Genomic DNA, 20,045 nt, shown 5'->3' on the forward strand with positions numbered 1-20,045 from the left:
TCTGTGTCTGCCTCTCTGCCATTTCTATCTGCCCCATTAACTTCTGCCTCTGTATCTGCCTCTCTGCCATTACTGGTTGCCCAATCTTTATCTGCTCCATTGCCCTCTGCCTCTGTGTCTGCCTCTCTGCCATTTCTATCTGCCCCATTGCCCTCTGCATCTCTGCCATTGCAGGTTTCCCAATCCTTCTCTGCCCCGTTGCCCTCTGCCTCTGTGTCTGCCTCTCTGCCATTGCAGGTTTCCCAATCCTTCTCTGCCCCGTTGCCTTCTGCCTCTGTGTCTGCCCCTCTGCCATTGCTGGCTGGCCCTGTGTCTGGCCAGCTGGCTTCATTTGCAGCTCCCTTACCCATTTCATCTGCCAACCAGAACCCATTGACCGTGCCACACGTGTCGGTAGAGATGCCATCCACTGTCCCTGTGCTTTCATCTCCTGTATCGGTTCCCCTGCCGGCTCCTACTTCCGGCCCCTTACCGGCGCTGTCCACTCCGCCTCCAGGAACCCTGCTGGCAGCCACAGCTTCTATGCTGGAGGCGTCTGGTAACCAGCCATTACTTTTGTCTCCGGACTCGGCCCCCATGCCTCTGCTAAATACCTCATTGGATACACTGCCCCCCCCTGTACTTAACACATCTCTTAAATTACCTCCCATGGCTTCGGCTCCAGTGCCCATACTGCCAGCTCCTGTATCTAATGCATTTCCTTTATTGGCGGCAGCATCCGGTAAAGTCCCGTTACTTTGTATAACGTCTGCCTCTACCAACGTGCCATTACTTCCTGCATCCACTGCCACTCGGGTATCTTCTGTTCTCCCCTCCACCTGTGTCCCCAACCAGCCTGGCGCTATGAGGGCCCAGGGGGCTGTGGCATCGATAATGTACACCACATCCATATCCTCTTTCACCAATTCCCCCTCCCCCCTGCTGTCCACCTCCACTTCCTTTCCCTCTTTGCTGCCTAAACCATCAGCCCCTTTACTTGCTGTCCAGGTCAAAGCCCCAACTCTGCTACCATCTGGATTGGTGGAAGCCCCCACCTCTATGGCCTCTGTACCCCCCCAGGTCCCAGCTTCGTGTACCTTGCCTGCTGAGACCCCAGGGCCACTACTTATGTCGGCTGCTTTGAAGCCAGCTGTGGTTTCCACATTGGTAGCTTCAGTGCCAACCCCGGGTTCAGCTCAGCCTGTCATGCCCATGGTACAAATCAAGGCCCCAGCTCCCCTGCCTTCTCTTCCAGCCTCCACAGTGATCCCATCAATGCCAGCCTCTGCCCCGGCTTCTCTCCCATCACTGCCAGCCTCCACTCCTATTCCTTTACCTTTACTTGCCGCCTCCACCCCCACCCCAGTGTCCTCTCTGCCAGCCTCCTCACCGGACCCTTCATCTCTCTTACTGGTGTCGGCGCCAGCCCAGGCGCCTGGCTTATCTTCTCCCATTCTGGCTTCGTCTGTGGACCATGCTCCGGTCTCACTGCTGCCCTCCTCTGGCACCAATCCCTTGGTCATCTCTGTGTCCGCTCCTTTAACGCTCACCGCTTCTTCCCCTTCCTTAGTGCTTTCTGCTCCCTCTCACGTCCCTCTTCTCCCTTCTCAGCCAATAGATGCACAGCCCCCCGGGATAACGGTTCCTAAACCTTATTCATCGCCCTCCCCCTTTACATCACATTCCAACCTATCGACCTCCCCCCTGACCAACACCCCAGACACGACTTCCACGCTTCCCACATTGGTCAATAGCCAGGAATCCAAGAATTTCCCAGAGTCTTCTCTGTCCCTCTCCATCGCTGGTCCTCCACCGGTCAGTGTCACCTTCAGTACAGCATCTGAGTCGGAGATCACACTGGAAGGAGACGAGTCCCGCATTACTCACAGCGCCGCCATCAACACTTGTGTCAGGCCGAGACGACTGCTGCCCCCACCACCCCGCTCTCCCTTCTACTTGGTGAGAAATCTTAGAAGGTATTTACCATCGCTGCGCCTGTACCAGGAGAGATGTCTCTTCTTACATGTATGATCTTCCTGTAGGAACCTCTGGAGGAGCGGCGGAAAAAGCAGAAGATGGAGAGATTGGAACGGATATTCCACCTGAATGAGAGACGATGCAGCTTATCCCCGGTGTATGGCACTGAGGTCCTCAGTGTCTGTACTCTGCAGACGTCGCTTTCAGGGACTTGCTCCCCGCAGACGGATGCCTTGAGGAGGTGTATCTTCACCCCAGAACAACGCCTGGAGCAGTTGCGTCCGACTATTGAGAGGTATGATGGTGATTACAGTGAGGTCTGATTATTGGGAGGAATGACGGTGATTGGGTAGTGCAGTCAGGGTAAGATTTTTTTTGGGGGGGGGGGGTGGGGTGATTGTAACTATTGGTGTTTGAGTATCGGGGTGAAGGGAGTGTATTGTAATGTAGTCTGGGAATTGTTGAGGGTGTTGTAGACATTTTGTAGGAGGAGCCTCTCTCACAGTCATTTTCTGCCTCCTCCCAGGTTTATCATCGCTATGCCTCCTGTGGAGGCCCGCCAGATCACTCTGCACACCTCCCACCCTCCCCCATCCATGCTTCTTCAGGAGTCCCTGTTCAGAGAGAGGTTGTCCCATGAGCTGACCTCTCACACTCGCTGTCTACATCGAATCGTCTCCAACATGAGGACTCAGTTCCCAGACCTGCGGCTCATACAGTATGACTGTGGTAAGTCTTCATTCCCACCCTCAGTACTTATTCTGTATATTCCCATCCGTAGAGTCCGGGATCTTTGTAATACCCTTTGTCCCCAACAGGAAAGTTACAGACTATGGACCGCTTGCTGCGGGATCTGAAATATGGAGGCCATCGTGTCCTCCTCTTCACTCAGATGACCCGAATGTTGGATGTCCTGGAGCAATTCCTCAACTACCACGGACACATCTACCTGCGACTGGATGGATCTACACGTGTGGAGCAGAGACAGGTAATGAGAGGGCGATGAGATCACGTCCCTCCCCCACTCCGCTTTCCATTTCCCCTCCAACACTAAGGGGCCGGGCAGATGTAAGGAAAGTGGAAAAATACTCTCATCTGCCCTTCATTAATCTCTCCCTCTCTTCTTCTCCTTCCCTCCCTCATTCCCCTTCTTCTTCTTCTTCCTCTTCCTCTTCCTCTTCCTCCTCGTCGTTCTCCTTCCTTCCTTCCTTCCTTCCTTCCTTCCTTCCTTCCTTCCTTCCTTCCTTCCTTCCTTTCTCTTCCTCTTCCTCTTTCTCCTCCTCTTTCTCCTCCTCCTCCTCCTTTCCTCATTCCCTCCTTTCTTCCTTCTTCCTTCTCCCCCTCCTTCCCTTTTTTTCCTCCTTTCTTCTTCCTAATGCCTTCTCCCCCTCCTTCCCTTTTTTCCTCCTTCTCCCCCTCCTTCCCTTTTTTTCCCTCCTTCTCCCCCCTCCTTCCTTCCTTCCTTCCTTCCTTTTTTCCTCCTCCCTTTTCTACTCCGTTCTTCCCCCTTTCTACTCCCTCCTTCCCCTTTTCTCCTCCCTCCTACCCTTTTTCCTCCGCGTAGGTTCAGTCTTAAAATGTGTCTCTTTATTTCTAGGTTTTGATGGAACGGTTTAACATGGACAAGCGCATTTTTTGTTTTATTCTGTCCACACGCAGTGGGGGTGTGGGTGTCAATCTGACCGGAGCAGATACAGTCATTTTCTATGACAGTGACTGGAACCCCACTATGGATGCACAAGCACAGGACCGCTGTCATCGCATTGGACAGACACGGGACGTACACATATACAGGTAATCGTTACACCCCGCCTCCTGTAATCCTAGTCCACCCAACCCCCTTCCTTCTTATCCTCTCACCATATTGGCCTGGCTCTTGTTCCATTGCAGACTCTGAAGGGCTCATCACTCTGTGGAAAACTGTGGTTGTCCAAAAGTGGGGTGGGGGAGATGATGCACCAATTCTTGCTTCAATGCCCCTTCAATATAGAAGTTTATGGGTGGGGGCTCTGGGCATTCCTTTCCCACTGAAGTTATGCGGAATGGTCGTACGTGGCTTTTCAGACTCGCTGGAGTTGTGATTTGAAGACTTTTTTTTCTAGTCTGTTACTTTACATGGAATGCACTCGAAAAAAAGTCCTTCCTGTTGAGGTGGTGGTGCACAACATTCTGGGTGAAGTTGGGAAGATTTGAGGTCCTGAGAGGAACAGATGGAGGAATGTCAGGTCCTCGTAGCTGCTGTCTGTCTCTGGGGGGGGTGTGGCTTTTTTTTCTGTCCTTTCACGTCCCTTCGATTTTTATATCGGACTATTGAAAAAAGGCTGCATGCGTGCGTTACATGTGTAATCGTTCTTTAGCCTGAGGGGGTGTTGAGTTGCATTATAATGATGATAATATTAGTATAAAATGATTTTAACTTGTAAACAAGTTTGAAAAATAGGCGCGGTCCCTAAGGGGTTAAACAACTAGTGACTTAAGCCTAGGTGCCCAGATCGTTTGGCACCCAGCCCACCACCCTGGATACACAAACATCCCACAATGGTTCCCTAACAAGGTATAGAGGTCACCATATTAATCACATCACCAAGATATGAGCAGACGGACAGAAACAATAGGTGACTCAACAATGGTACGTCACGCCTTGGAGGCACACAGTGGGGAGATGATACCGTGGGAGAAAGACACTTGATAAACAGATTATATTGGGAGACCCCAGTATAAGGTTGGTTTGAGCTGATCGTATTAACATCTACTCTGAGTCTCATAGTCTAAAGCTGTCATTTGCTGGTTTGGGTACGAAGGCCCCAAATCTGTATCCCGGTCCTGGATTCCCAGAGTCTGTTTTAAGGGAGTCGTGGACCCAAATCCAAAGCTAGGCCACTCTAAGGGTCCCCAATGCACACACTTCCCAAGAATAGAGCCCCCTCAAAACCCATAGTCAGTAGGCAACAGGCCCCCCCTGCAGTCCCCCTTCAATAGCCCCTGTCCTGGTTGGGTCTCTTGCACGTCTTCTCCGCTCACCATATTGGACAGACACGGGACGTACACATATACAGGTAATACGTGCTTCACCTTGCCTCATTCTACACCTCCCCACCCAGCTACCAGGCTTGGTATTTTCCCTTCCTCTAATTGGACAGACTTGGGATTTATAGATAACTGACTCGCCTGTGATCATCCTACACTCCCACTCTGTGGTGTAGTCCCCGATAGAGCTGCACGATTAATCACGGGAATATCACGATCTTGATTCATTTGCATCCACCCCCCGTGCGATCTCCACGCGGGATGACCTGCAATCTTTATAGGTTCCACGTAACCAGCGTGGAACGCAAATGGCGGATATCAGAACTGACGTCAACAACCGGAACTTACGCCAGTTCAATGCGTGAAGCGGCGTGCCGCTGGGCATGGGCAGTGCAGAGACAGTGTCTCACGCTTGTCTTGGGAAACGAGGAGCACAGCAGTGAGGTAGGGTAGTACTGTAGTGACGTTGTACAAAACAGCCATGCTATTATCAGCTATCACTGCTGTGGTTTTTGGTGCCCCTCGGCCTCCTGACTGTGTTTTAAAGATTCAACTTCACATCTATGCGATGCATCAGAGTATGTGCCTTGCTGCAGAATGAACTGCCTGCCACCCCTCAATAGCACCAAAGTGCATGGGCCTTTTTTTATTTTATTTTTGAATGCCGCTGCACCAAAATGCATGGTGCTTTTGTTAGCATGCATTTTTATTTGTGTTTTTTTATTATTATTATTTATTTTATATATATATATATCTCTATCACAAAAATAAAAATGCATGCTAACAAAAGCATTATTTTTTGAGAATCGTGATCTTCATTCTAAGCAAAAGAATCGTGATTCTAATTTTTTCCCAGAATCGTGCAGCTCTAGTCCCCGACCCCCCTGACATCTCCTATTCTCCCATAATTCCTATTTATTGGTCTAGGCTGGTGAGCGAGCGGACGGTTGAAGAGAACATCCTGAAGAAAGCACAGCAGAAGAGGATGCTGGGAGATATGGCCATTGAAGGTGGAAACTTCACCACGGCATATTTCAAGCAGGTAATTCTCCTCCAGTTTATGGAGCTGTATGTGATGTACCATCCTCTGCCTGACCTTCTGTCCCACGGTGGTATTGTCCACCTAGAACCGCTTTTTATCAACCTTTATAACACGGAGCAACCCAAGAAATAACGTTTCCATTTCAGGGAACCCCTTTTAATCATTACTGTGTTAAGAACTTGTGGGATATAAACCCGATGGCCTCTGGGAAGAATGTTTTTCATGTTGGTGTTCATTAAGGACCACCCCTTAGCGATGGCTAAAAAGATCAGCACTGATTGGTGTCAGTCATTACTTATCCGAGAGGTAGAAATTGCTCAAGGAGTCCCAAGCAACCTCTAGTTCAGGGATATGCAATTAGCGGACCTCCAGATGTTGCAGAACTACAATTCCCATGAGGCATAGCAAGACTCTGACAGCCACAAGCATGACACCCAGAGGCATGATGGGACTTGTAGTTTTGCAACAGCTGGAGGTCCGCTAATTTCTTATCCCTGCTCTAGTGGAACCCTAAGATTCCACAGAACCCTGGCTGAGAGCCTGATCTGGAATGTTATGCCAGCCCAGATGTGATTACTAACTAATCCTGAAGATTTTTTAGAGTCAGGTGTAGCTTGTGCTTGTCATGCCTTCTAGTAGTCCAGTTGAGGAGAGAGACCCTGAGAGGTTTAGTCTTTCCCGTTATGGGTTCTTTACACCTCGGAGGTTTAGTGTCCTCCATCCCGAGTTCTTTACACCTCAGAGGATTAGTGTTCTCCATCCCGAGTTCTTTACACCTCAGAGGTTAAGTGTTCTCCATCCCGAGTTCTTTACACCTCCAGAGGTTTAGTGTTCTCCATCCCGAGTTCTTTACACCTCAGAGGTTTAGTGTCCTCCATCCCGAGTTCTTTACACCTCAGAGGTTTAGTGTCCTCCACCCCGAGTTCTTTACACCTCAGAGGATTAGTGTCCTCCATCCCGAGTTCTTTACACCTCAGAGGTTTAGTGTCCTCCATCCCGAGTTCTTTACACCTCGGAGGTTTAGTGTCCTCCATCCCGAGTTCTTTACACCTCAGAGGTTTAGTGTCCTCCATCCCGAGTTCTTTACACCTCAGAGGTTTAGTGTCCTCCATTCCGAGTTCTTTACACCTCAGAGGTTTAGTGTCCTCCATCCCGAGTTCTTTACACCTCAGAGGATTAGTGTCCTCCATCCCGAGTTCTTTACACCTCAGAGGTTTAGTGTCCTCCATCCCGAGTTCTTTACACCTCAGAGGTTTAGTGTCCTCCATCCCGAGTTCTTTACACCTCAGAGGTTTAGTGTCCTCCATCCCGAGTTCTTTACACCTCAGAGGATTAGTGTCCTCCATCCCGAGTTCTTTACACCTCAGAGGTTTAGTGTCCTCCATCCCGAGTTCTTTACACCTCAGAGGTTTAGTGTCCTCCATCCCGAGTTCTTTACACCTCCAGAGGTTTAGTGTTCTCCATCCCGTGTTCTTTACACCTCAGAGGATTAGTGTCCTCCATCCCGAGTTCTTTACACCTCAGAGGTTTAGTGTCCTCCATCCCGAGTTCTTTACACCTCAGAGGTTTAGTGTCCTCCATCCCGAGTTCTTTACACCTCAGAGGATTAGTGTTCTCCATCCCGAGTTCTTTACACCTCAGAGGATTAGTGTTCTCCATCCCGAGTTCTTTACACCTCAGAGGATTAGTGTTCTCCATCCTGAGTTCTTTACACCTCAGAGGTTAAGTGTTCTCCATCCCGAGTTCTTTACACCTCCAGAGGTTTAGTGTTCTCCATCCCGAGTTCTTTACACCTCCAGAGGTTTAGTGTCCTCCATCCCGAGTTCTTTACACCTCAGAGGTTTAGTGTCCTCCATCCCGAGTTCTTTACACCTCAGAGGTTTAGTGTCCTCCATCCCGAGTTCTTTACACCTCCAGAGGTTTAGTGTCCTCCATCCCGAGTTCTTTACACCTCAGAGGATTAGTGTTCTCCATCCCGAGTTCTTTACACCTCAGAGGTTTAGTGTCCTCCATCCCGAGTTCTTTACACCTCCAGAGGTTTAGTGTCCTCCATCCCGAGTTCTTTACACCTCCAGAGGTTTAGTGTCCTCCATCCCGAGTTCTTTACACCTCAGAGCTTTAGTGTCCTCCATCCCGAGTTCTTTACACCTCAGAGGTTTAGTGTCCTCCACCCCGAGTTCTTTACACCTCAGAGGATTAGTGTCCTCCACCCCGAGTTCTTTACACCTCCAGAGGTTTAGTGTCCTCCACCCCGAGTTCTTTACACCTCAGAGGTTAAGTGTTCTCCATCCCGAGTTCTTTACACCTCCAGAGGTTAAGTGTCCTCCATCCCGAGTTCTTTACACCTCAGAGGATTAGTGTCCTCCATCCCGAGTTCTTTACACTTTAGAGGTTAAGTGTTCTCCTTCTTGGGTTCCTCACATCTCAGAGGTTTAGTCTGTCCCATTTCAGGTTCCTTACACCTCCAGAGGTTTTGTGTTCTCCATCCCATGTTCTTTACACCTTTAATTCCCTGCTGACCTGTGGGTTGTGTTAGTATTTGGGTTCTCACCTCTTTTTCTGTCTTCCAGCATACTATCAAGGAGCTTTTTGAAATGGAAGATATTCCTTGCAAGGAAAGTGAAACGCGTGCAGTGTCTCCTGTGCAGAGCACAGAGGAAGGAGCGTCGGTGCGCCAGAGTAATATCTTGGAGCAGGTACTAGCTACTTCTCTGACCTATATAGCTCAGTATGGACCTTGCCGTCTATGGACGGTGTCCCGGTCTGCTCCCCCCTTCTCATATGGTCGTGTTTTTCAGGCGCTGGGCCGAGCAGAGGATGAGGAGGACACCCTGGCTGCCTCTCTGGTCAAGGCTGAGCAGGTTGCTGATCTTGCAGAGTTTAATGAGAATGTTCCCCTGGAGCCAGAGGAAGAAGAGCAGAACCGGGTGGAGCAGGAGATCTCGGCACTAGTGGAGCAGGTAATGTGTGTTCAGAGTTACCATGATGTGTAGTCTGAGCCATGTCCGAGCCAAAACATTAACCAATCACATTGTCGTCTTCCTAGCTGACGCCTATCGAACGATATGCCATGTACTTCCTGGAAGCCTCTCTGGAGGAAGTCAGCAGAGAGGAACTGAAACAGGCCGAGGTAAGGATTGCTCTACCATGGGAATCTCTGAAAACACCTGTGTGATAAAGCCAGAATGGAAGCTTGGGTTTGAAGTACTAGCTCTGGGGCAATGAGATGTTTGTTATTCAGAGTCTTTGCATTCCACACTGTATAATCAGATATATAATGACCCCCCCCCCCCCCCTCCCCAATGATGGAGTTCAGGGGTCTCCAATTGTGTTCTTCCAACCTAGTGGTAAGTTTGGTGAAGACCCTTTTCTGTTCCAGCATGACTGTGTACAAAGCCAGCTCCATAAAGACATAGGGCCAGATTCACATAGAATTACGCCGGCGTATCCGCAGATACTCCGACGTAAGTCCGAATCTAAGGCCGTCGTATGTCAAACTGAGATACACTTAAACATGCCTAAGATACGACGGCCAGCGCCGTATCTTAGGGTGCAATATCTACGCTGACCGCTAGGTGGCGCTTCCATTGCGGTCGGCATAGAATATGCAAATGCCTAGTTACGCCGATTCACGAACGTACGGTTGCCCGTCGTAGTGATTTTACGTTGTTTCCGTAAGAGTTACGCGGTGTAAAGATAAACATGCCCCCTAGGTGGCGTACTCCATGTTGAGTATGGCCGTCGTTCCCGCGTCGCAATTAGAAAATTTTACGTCGTTTGCGTAAGTCGTCCGTGAATGGCGCTGGACGCCATTTACGTTAACGTCGAAACCAATGACGTACTTGCGACGTAATTTCGCGCAATGCACGGCGGGAAAATTCGAGACGGAGCATGCGCAGTACGAACGGCGCGGGAACGCGCCTAATTTAAATGATCCACACCCCCTACATCCTGGATCATTTGAATTAGGCGGGCTTGCGCCGGTGGACTTAACGCTACGCCGCCGCAAGTTTACAGGCAAATGCTTTGTGAATCAAGCACTTGCCCGTAAAACTTGCGGCGGTGTAACGTAAAGGAGATACGTTACGCGCCGCAGTTATACGAGAATCTGGCCCATAGTGTTGTTTTGGATCTGGGTGTCACCAAGTCGGGCGTAGTCCTGGTCAGAGGCGCCATCTTTAGTTAACATTTCTCTTCCGTTCATGGACGGACACAGCATCAATTGACCTTAGGGGTATTATCCCCATGTTAAGTGTTAAAACACTCCGTACAGTACCTCCCAGGGGGCGGATCCCCCGGGTACATCCCTCTCTCTGCATCATGCAGCCTCAACTGTTTTGTCAAGGTGCAAAAGTTCAGGATGGAGTCGGTCCACTCTGTAGTGGCGGCGCTCCATCAGGGGGATTTCCTAGCATCCTTGGATATCAAGGACGCATACTTGCATATCCCCATATGCGCAAAGCACCAGAGATTTCTGCGTTTTGCGTTCGGAGAGGACCACTTTCAATTTGTGGCCCTCCCTTTCGGCCTGGCCTTGGCACCACGGGTTTTCACCAATGTGCTCGCTCCGATTCTGGCCCTGCTGAGGCAGCAAAGAATCGCTATTGTAGGATACCTGGACGACCTTCTCCTGAGAGCTTCTTCAAGCTCAGAGTTGGAGGTGGATGTGTCGATCACCTGCCAGAACCTCAGGGAATTCGGTTGGCTGCTGAATGTCCAGAAGTCAGTGTTGGTACCGTCTCAGCGTCTGGAATACCTGGGGTTGGTCCTGGATTCCTCAGAGGCGAGAGTTTTCCTTCCGATGGAGAAACTACAGACACTGCGGGCTGCGGTGCAGCGGTTGGCGACCCAGAAGTGGTCTTTGCTTTTGCATGCGAGTTCTGGGTCTGATGGTGGCCTCCTTCGAGGCGGTTCCGTATGCTCAATTCCACACTCGAGTGTTACAGAGAGCAATTCTGTCACGTTGGGACAAGCTCCCTTCGTCTCTGGATTACCAGATTCAGATGAGTCGCCTGGTCAGGTCCTCCCTGGTGTGGTGGCTGACGTCTCCGCTACTTTGGGCCGGGAAATCATTTCTGCCGTGCCATTGGACAGTGGTCACGACGGATGCCAGTATCTCCGGCTGGGGGGGTGTCCAGTCAGCCCAGGGGCGCTGGACTCGGGAGGAGTCCCGTCTGCCAATCAATGTCCTGGAATTCCGGTCGATCAAGTTGTGTCTCTCCAAGTGGTCTCTGGGTCTGCAGGGCCGCCCGGTCAGGATCCAGTCCGACAATGCCACGGCTGTGGCGTAGGTCAATCATCAAGAGGGCACACGGAGCTCGGCTGCTGCAGCGGAAGTCGCGCACATCCTCCGGTGGGCCGAAAGTTACGTTCCGACTCTGTCGGCCGTGTACATTCCGGGGGTACAGAACTGGCAGGCGGACTATCTAAGTCGCCAAACGCTAGACCAAGGAGAATGGTCACTAAACCCGGATGTGTTTCAGAGTCTGTGTCTGAAATGGGGCACTCCAGACGTGGATCTTCTGGCGTCCCATCTCAATCAGAAGGTGTCACGGTTTGTGGCCAGGTCAAGAGACCCGTGGGCGGACACGTCAGACGCGACATGGGGTCACTATCGCCTAATCTACACCTTCCTTCCTCTGAAGCTTCTTCCTCGCCTGCTGCGCAGGGTGGAAGCCGAGGGGATACCAACAATCCTGATCGCTCCGGATTGGCCTCGCCGTCCCTGATACGCGGACCTGGTACGTCTGGTGGCAGATGTTCCTTGGCGCCTGCCTCTGCGAGAGGATCTTCTGTCGCAGGGCCCTATCTTTCACCCTGCTTTACAGTCGTTGGCTTTAACGGCGTGGCTGTTGAGAGCCAGGTGCCGAGGGACCGCGGTCTGTCGGATTCGGTGATCTCTACCATGCTGCGGGCGCGGTACTTCATGGAAGATTTACCATCGTACGTGGAAGGCTTACATCTCTATGTGTAAGGAGATGAATTGGCACCCCCGTACATACGTGATGTCACAGATTCTTCTGTTCTTACAGCGTGGAGTGGATCAGGCTCTCGCCTTGAGTACGATAAACCACTTCCGGACCGCCTCCTGCACATATACGTCGGCAGAATGGCACGGCTGGGCACATGTACGTACAGGTACGTCCTGTACTAGTACCCCGCCGTGGGTCGCGGGCGCGCGCCCCGAAGCTCCGGGACCGCGGGTCCCAGGGACCCGATCGCCGCTGGAGTGCGGCGATCGGTCCCCGGAGCTGAACAACGGGGAGAGCCGTGTGTAAACACGGCTTCCCCGTTCTTCACTGTGGCGGCTGCATTGATCGTGTCATCCCTTTTATAGGGAGACACGATCGATGACGTCACACCTACAGCCACACCCCCCCTACAGTTGTAAACACACACTAGGTGAAACGAAACTCGTTCAGCGCCCCCTGTGGTTAACTCCCAAACTGCAACTGTCATTTTCACAATAAACAATGCAATTTAAATGCATTTTTTGCTGTGAAAAAGACAATGGTCCCAAAAATGTGTCAAAATTGTGCGAACTGTCCGCCATAATGTCGCAGTCACGAAAAAACTTGCTGATCGCCGCTATAAGTAGTAAAAAAAAAAAAAAATTATAAAAATGCAATAACACTATCCCCTATTTTGTAAACACTATAAATTTTGCGCAAACCAACCGATAAACGCTTATTGCGATTTTTTTTTTTTTTTTTTTTTTTTAACCAAAAATAGGTAGAAGAATACGTATCGGCCTAAACTGAGGAAAAAAAATGTTTTTTTTATATATTTTTGGGGGATATTTATTACAGCAAAAAGTAAAAAATATTGAATTTTTTTCAAAATTGTCGCTCTATTTTTGTTTATAGCGCAAAAAATAAAAACCGCAGATGTGATCAAATACCACCAAAAGAAAGCTCTATTTGTGGGGAAAAAAGGACGCCAATTTTGTTTGGGAGCCACGTCGCACGACCGCGCAATTGTCTGTTAAAGCGACGCAGTGCCGAATTGTAAAAACCCCTTGGGTCATTTAGCAGCATATTGGTCTGGTCTTTAAGTGGTTAAGGGTCAGATTTCGGCCTTGGCTGTTTACTTTCAGCGACCCTTGGCGGCGCACTCTCTGGTGCGTACGTTTGTGCAGGGGGTTCGGCATGTGGCCCCTCCTTTGCGGCCTCCATGGGACTTGAACTTAGTCCTCTCTGTGCTTCAAGAGTCTCCGCTTGAAGACATTCGGAAGATTCCTTTGTTGACTCTTTCCCAGAAAGTGTTTTTTCTGGTGGTAATCACATCGGTCAGACGAGTATCTGAATTGTCGGCCTTGTCTTGCAAGGCTCCTTTCTTGGTCATCCACAGGGATAAGGTGGTGCTGCGGCCACAGCCGTCTTTCCTTCCGAAGGTTTGTTTCGGCTTTTCACATTAATGAGGACATTGTTCTTCCATCCTTATGTCCTCGGCCGGCGAACCCGAAGGAAGCCACGTTGCATTCCTTGGACGTGGTTCGGGCCCTACGGGTGTACTTGTCTGCTACGGCTCCGTTTCGGAAGTCGGACTCACTGTTCGTGTCGGTGACTGGTCCTAAAGAAGGGTCTGGCGGTCTCCTCGGCCACCATTTCTAGGTGGATCAGACAGGTTGTGCTTCAGGCCTATGCTCTAAAGGGGCGGGCGCTCCTCTTCCCGGTTACGGCGCATTCGACCAGGGCGATTGGTGCCTCTTGGGCTTTCCGCCACCAAGCGTCTGTCTTACAGGTGTGTAAGGCAGCGACCTGGTCGTCAGTCCACACCTTCTCAAAGTTTTACAAGGTGGATGTGAGTGCATCTTCAGATGTCTCCTTTGGCCGCAAGGTTTTGCAGGCGGCTGTTTAAGGTTGAAGTTCCTCCGTTGAGGAACTCTGGTTTTGTTTGGGGTGAAGCTTGGTTTGCTGTGTTTTCCCACCCATCGATTTTTTGACACTGCTTGGGGACGTCCCTAAGGTCAATTGCTGCTGTGTCTGTCCATGAACGGAAGAGAAAATAGGATTTTTGTACTCACCGTAAAATTCATTGCTCTGAGTTCATGGACGGACACAGCACCCACCCCTCCTTTGTTTGTACTGCTTGTTTACGAACTCAGGCTGCAGAACAGAGAATGGGGGATGTACCCGGGGGATCCGCCCCCCCTGGGAGGTACTGTGCTGTGTGGAGTGTTTTAAGACTTGACTTATGCTGTTTTTCTGCCTGGTCAATCTCCTAAAAGGGAGGATAATACCCCTAAGGTCAATTGCTGCTGTGTCCGTCCATGAACTCGGAGAAATGGATTTCACGGGGAGTACAAAAATCCTATTTTTACCTGATCCATCAGTGTCACCAGTTTGGTGTCCTGCACAGGGCCCTGACCTCATCCCTACTGCTCACCTTTGGGATGAATTGGAATGAAGATTTTAGTCTTTTTTTTTTTTTTTTTTTGGTGCCCAATGTGAGGCCCAACATGTGAGCCAGGTCTTCCCATCCAACACCAGTACCTGACCTCACAAATTCCCACAGACACTCTCGGAAATCTTGTGGAAAGTCTTCCCAGAATAATGAAGGAAGGGGGGCAACTCCATATTAATGGGGGAGGGGGGACTTTGTTGGTTATTGGAGGGGAGGTGTGGCATTTCTATATTCATGTCCATAGATCAGGAATGGGATGACCAGCAAGCTCATATAGGTGTGGTGGGTGGTCAGGGGCACTCCAAGTTTTGGGTATATGGTGTATATATATATTTTTTTCCACATTTTAAATATGGTTGTCACCCCTTTCCAATCTGTCTTCATTGCAGGAACAAGTAGAAGCCGCCCGCAAGGATCTGATCCTAGCCAAAGACGAAAGCGGTCAGAGTATTGAAGAAAAATGGGATGAAGAAATGAGAAAAAACCGGAGGGTGCGAACGCCCACACCGGCCCGAACCCCTGGGGAACGTGTCGGCGTTAGAATGAGCGAAAGACTGAGAGGAAACAAGGCGGCTGAGCCCACAGACATTGCAGAGAGCCTAGCCATTCCAGATGTTCCTCTCTCTGCCCAAGAGGACCATTGTGAAGCTTCCACCCAGACACTGGAAGTGCCCCCCGTTCCAAATGTGGATGATGACCGCCATGATGCAGAGACATCTTGTAGTGCTGCTGTCACATCAGAACCCACCATGTCCCCTATAGTGCCCCCGGTCCCTCAGACAGAGGAAAGTACCACAGAGACTGTTAAGCAAGAAGCAGAGGATGAAGGCCCAGCTCCAGTGGAGGAGGAGGAAACAGTGTGTGCGCCAAGTACAGAACTCACCCCAGGCAGCCCGGTGGCTAGTGGATGCACCCCAGGCAGCCCGGTGGCTAGTGGGCACACCCCAGGCAGCCCAGTGCCTAATGGGCGCAGCCCGGTGGCTAGTGGGCGCACCCCAGGCAGCCCGGTGGCTAGTGGGCGCAGCCCAGTGGCTAGTGGGTGCACCCCAGGCAGCCCGGTGGCTAGTGGGCACAGCCCGGTGGCTAGTGGGCGCAGCCCGGTGGCTAGTGGGCACACCCCGGGCAGCCCGGTGGCTAGTGGGCACACCCCGGGCAGCCCGGTGGCTAGTGGGCACACCCCGAGCAGCCCGGTAGCTAGTGGGCACAGCCCGGTAGCTAGTGGGCACACCCCAGGCAGCCCTGGGACTAGTCCGCGGGAAGAACCCACTCCACCCCGCACACCTCGGAGGAAAATCACTGCAGACTGTGAGATTCTGCTGGCTGGAGCTAGCGAAAACTCCCCAGCCGCGAAAGTGCTGAGGCGATTGCCTGGACGTCTGGTTACCGTGGTACAAGAGAGGCTTCCTGCTGCTCGCCGCCACACTAAGGGAAAAGGAGAGCAAGCTTCTTTAGACAATGGAGTACTCAGTCCAAATGTTCCCGAGTATCAGAGTCCTCCCCGTGATCTCCTGTCTGAGGACTCCTCTGAGACTGGAAGTCCCCCACCAAAGAGAAAAAGAGGAAGACCCCCCAAGATTAGTGTAGACATGTCCTCCCCCACTGCAGTCCCTGACCTGCCTCTGGGAGACAAGTCTCCTGAGCCGCCTCCTCCTCCTCCTCCCCCAGCAGTCATTTCTGAGTTATCTCCCCCCTGCCCTGGCCAGACTCCTGCTAGCCCAAGCTTTTCCTCCAAGATGAATTTAGAGAGTGAAAACAGTTCTGCTGAGAAGAGGAAGAGAGGACGACCCCCAAAACGACGAGAATCATCTCCTGCTACCTCGCCTATGTCCCCTGCGGGCTCACCTCTTAGAGTTGTGCGGTCCCCGCTTGTAGTCTCTCCAGTTGGTGCGCTGCCTCCATCTCCCATATGTGCATCACCAAGGTCTCCCGTTATAGCTTCACCTCCACCCTCTGCCTCTGTTGTCGGAGATGCTGGACGCGGCCGTTCTCAGGCGCACACTACAGAAGCAAAATCCTCTGATGACCGAAGACGCAGCGATCCCCTTCCGTCAGCTCTTTGTGATCCCACCGCTAAATCCACCATTCCCAGTGATTCTTCCAACATTCCCTCAGTGGGCGGGGAGGCCACGAGCAGCAGTGGTGCTGATGAGCCAGTCACACCATCTAAACGTAGACGTGGCCGGCCACCCAGGTCACAAATGGTCCCTAAAGCTAACTGTAGTCTGACATCGCACAAATTGGACAGTTCTCCTGACAGGAGTCCTAGTCCTCAGATGACTACAAGGGCCTGTCAGAGGAAGCCACTGAAAGCAGAAACCATTGATTCTAAGGAGCCAAATTCTTCTCTCGCTGACACCGATGACTCCTCAGAAGATGAGGAGATAAGGACTCCTTTAACCCGAAGCGCCAGGACTCGATTGGAGACTGGCCAGACTCCTTATGTAGTTTCCAAAAACTCTGCAGGAACATCTCCCAAAACCCAGCGTGGGCGTTCTCCCCGTGTTACTCCTACTTCAGAAAAATCTGCTACCAAAAGACGCAAACCCCCCAGTGAAAGCTCCCCCAGCCCAACCTCCTCCTCCCCCAATGGTAGCTCCAGTGGCAATCAAAAAGGGGCAAGAAGAAGACGTCATTGTTCCCCAGCAGAACGGGTTTTACGCAGTTCCCTTACTGCCAACCCCGCCAGTAACACGCGCTCGGCACGCAGTCAACTTCAATATTTTCCCAGCAGCAACAGAGGTAGAAAGGCCAAAACGTGAGGTGGAGAGCAGGCTTTTGTCCTTGTCAGGATGGGGAGCAGGGCGCTGAGGACTGTCCCAACCATTCCGGGGGCTGGCTAGGGGCCCCAATATTGAGACACACAATCTATGCAAAGAGAACCGAAAGAACAGCAGTCGGCATCTGCTATGGTGGAAGGGATGTTTCTGCTGAGGAGCCAAAGGATTTCCTGCTTGATTGGCTGAGTATTGGATGGGAATCCGCAAGTGTGACCTAAGCCCCGAGTCTCTGGACATTAGACAGGAATCTGCAGGAGTGACCTGAGCCCCGAGTCTCTGGACATTAGACAGGAATCCACAGGAGTGACCTGAGCCCCGAGTCTATAAGACATTAGACAGGAATCTGCAGGAGTGACCTGAGCCCCGAGTCTATAAGACATTAGACAGGAATCCGCTGGAGTGACCTGAGCCCCGAGTCTCCTGACATTAGACAGGAATCCGCTGGAGTGACCTGAGCCCCGAGTCTCCTGACATTAGACAGGAATCCGCAGGAGTGACCTGAGCCCCGAGTCTATAAGACATTAGACAGGAATCCGCTGGAGTGACCTGAGCCCCGAGTCTCCTGACATTAGACAGGAATCCGCTGGAGTGACCTGAGCCCCGAGTCTATAAGACATTAGACAGGAATCTGCAGGAGTGACCTGAGCCCCGAGTCTCCTGACATTAGACAGGAATCCGCAGGAGTGACCTGAGCCCTGAGTCTCCTGACATTAGACAGGAATCCGCAGGAGTGACCTGAGCCCTGAGTCTCCGGATGTTTCTACACGAGTTCCTGTAATTCTTTCATGAAAATAAAGTGTTAAGTGTATAACGTTTAATGAGACGCGTCTGTACGAATGAGTGGCATGGCTGGAGCACACAGCGTCTTGTTAAAGGGAATCTATCATGAACTGTTTGTATAGTTTTATTATTATTTTAGCTAGCAATGCACATAAAGCTCTCTATTTTTGTCTTGTATTGTTGGAATAAAGCTCTTGATAGTGTTGCATTTCTCTCACCATCTTCTTTTGTGACATGCTGGAAGCCATCAGCTGGCTGCACGTGTCCACTATTGCTATCGGTGCCACCTCTGGGCAGTGCTGGGAACCAGTGATTGGGTAAAGAGACTAGGGAGGTGAAGCTACAGTGACTGTGATTGGCCCTTCAGTCTGCTTGTGCTAAATACAGGACACGTGTTTGACCCTTAGGCTTGGTTTATACAGGGTGTATCAATGTTGGGAGGGCTGTGTTTTACCTGCACAGGTGTTCTGTGCATTCCCATGCTGGTAGTCAATTGGGACGCAGCGGCTGCACATTCTCGGAAGCTCTGACATCTGTGCGGGTGCAAGGCCCTCTATGGCCCCATGTGATCGAGGCTTAAGCACGTTCTGTGCTAGGAACTCGGCATTGCTTTCATGATAGATTCCCTTTGCCCGTCATATTAAAGCTGCTTCATATTCCATCTTAACATTTCATGAGAGTAAAGTGAGGGACCATACGGATGTGGCCACCTTCCTAATGCTCGAATTAAGGGGGTCACTTGATGCCAAACTTTGGCTTCACCCATGCAGTACAATGCAACCCCCTCTCCCTCTCAGCACATGCTGTACTCCCCTTCCTTTTCCTCCCTTGCTCCATTCAGCCACCAGGAGAAATGACCTGGAAATGGAGAAACGATTCTCTCCCCTGCCTGTCATGTGACAATGTGGTGATTGTCTCAGCACTGTCCCCTGGGTTCAGGGAGCGAGGCTTACAATTGGCACCAGTTGTGTGTCTCCCAATGACTGAATGGAGCAGTGAGTGAAAAAAAGGTTCAGGAAGGGGCATTTCAGTGTCCCTGTATAGGGCAAATCTAAAAAGAAACAAAGTGTACTTCTTACAGCCGAAGGACCTTGAGCAATGGCAGGGGGGGGGGGTTAAGTGAAGTGACAGATGGTGCCATCAATCATACAGTCCAAAATCCAAAACATCACCAGCACACTGCTTCAGCAAAACAGATTTTATACGGGATCTTGGTGTGCGCAATATCTTTGTCACCGTACTGGAAGGATCTTGGTGTGGGCAGTATCTCTGTCACCGTACTTTGCTGGTAGGATCTTGGTGTGGGCAGTATCTTTGTCACTGTGCTGGTAGGATCTTGGCGTGCGCAGTATCTTTGTCATCTTGGTGTGGGCAGTATCTCTGTCATCGTACTGGTAGGATCTTGGTGTGGGCAGTATCTTTGTCACTGTACTTTGCTGTCGGGATCTTGGTGTGGGCAGTATGTCTGTCACTGTACTTTGCTATCAGGATCTTGGTGTGGGCAGTATCTTGTCATCGTACTGGTAGTATCTTGGTGTGGGCAGTATCTTGTCACTGTACTGGTAGGATCTTGGTGTGGGCAGTATCTCTGTCTCTATGCTGTCGGGATCTCGGTGTGGGCCGTATCTTTGTCACCGTACTTTGCTGTCGGGATCTCAGTGTGGGCAGTATGTCTGTCACAGTGGCGTGTTGGGGGTATCTTGGGGTTTGGCTTGTATAGGGGCAAGCACGTTTTTCCCCCCCCAAGGACCCTGTGTGTTAAAGTGTAGACAGAGTTAAGGCTGCACTAAGTTATGTGATCTGGTATAGTAATGGATAGAATTGTGATTTCTTTCTTGTTCATTGAGGAGCACAGGATGTCTTTAAACTTTGGCTTATATTGCCACCTATAGGAGAGTTGGACATGGCAAACTGTAGGCTACATAGCCTCTGGCCTCCTCCGGTTCGCCGGTTGGCTCTGTCAGGGGCTGTCCAGGTTCTTCTGGTCGGGTGTGATTGTGCCAGTTCCCTCGTTGGAACGGTCTCAGGGGTTTTACTCCATTCTGTTTGTGTCCCCA

General features: G+C 51.0%; 1 protein-coding gene across 8 annotated transcripts in view; it reads left to right on the forward strand.

The window, feature by feature from the left end:
* LOC120942879 (Snf2 related CREBBP activator protein) overlaps positions 1–18,196 on the forward strand; it is a 57,365-nt gene extending 39,169 nt beyond the window's left edge. For 5 of the 8 annotated variants that reach the window (XM_040355808.1, XM_040355809.1, XM_040355814.1 and 2 more), the window contains 10 exons: positions 1–1,938; positions 2,022–2,251; positions 2,483–2,685; positions 2,775–2,944; positions 3,554–3,750; positions 5,911–6,025; positions 8,596–8,721; positions 8,824–8,985; positions 9,072–9,155; positions 14,821–18,196. The exon at positions 1–1,938 is cut by the window's left edge. In XM_040355808.1, coding sequence (XP_040211742.1) covers positions 1–1,938; positions 2,022–2,251; positions 2,483–2,685; positions 2,775–2,944; positions 3,554–3,750; positions 5,911–6,025; positions 8,596–8,721; positions 8,824–8,985; positions 9,072–9,155; positions 14,821–17,190 — 5,595 coding nt within the window. In that variant the 3' untranslated portion in view covers positions 17,191–18,196. The remainder of the gene's footprint in view (positions 1,939–2,021; positions 2,252–2,482; positions 2,686–2,774; positions 2,945–3,553; positions 3,751–5,910; positions 6,026–8,595; positions 8,722–8,823; positions 8,986–9,071; positions 9,156–14,820) is intronic. The other 3 variants (XM_040355813.1, XM_040355810.1, XM_040355811.1) reach the window with 3 other exon arrangements.
* Positions 18,197–20,045: the final 1,849 nt, after the last annotated feature.

This window comes from Rana temporaria, chromosome 6, assembly GCF_905171775.1.
Source record: "Rana temporaria chromosome 6, aRanTem1.1, whole genome shotgun sequence".
Classification (NCBI taxonomy): Eukaryota; Metazoa; Chordata; class Amphibia; order Anura; family Ranidae; genus Rana; species Rana temporaria.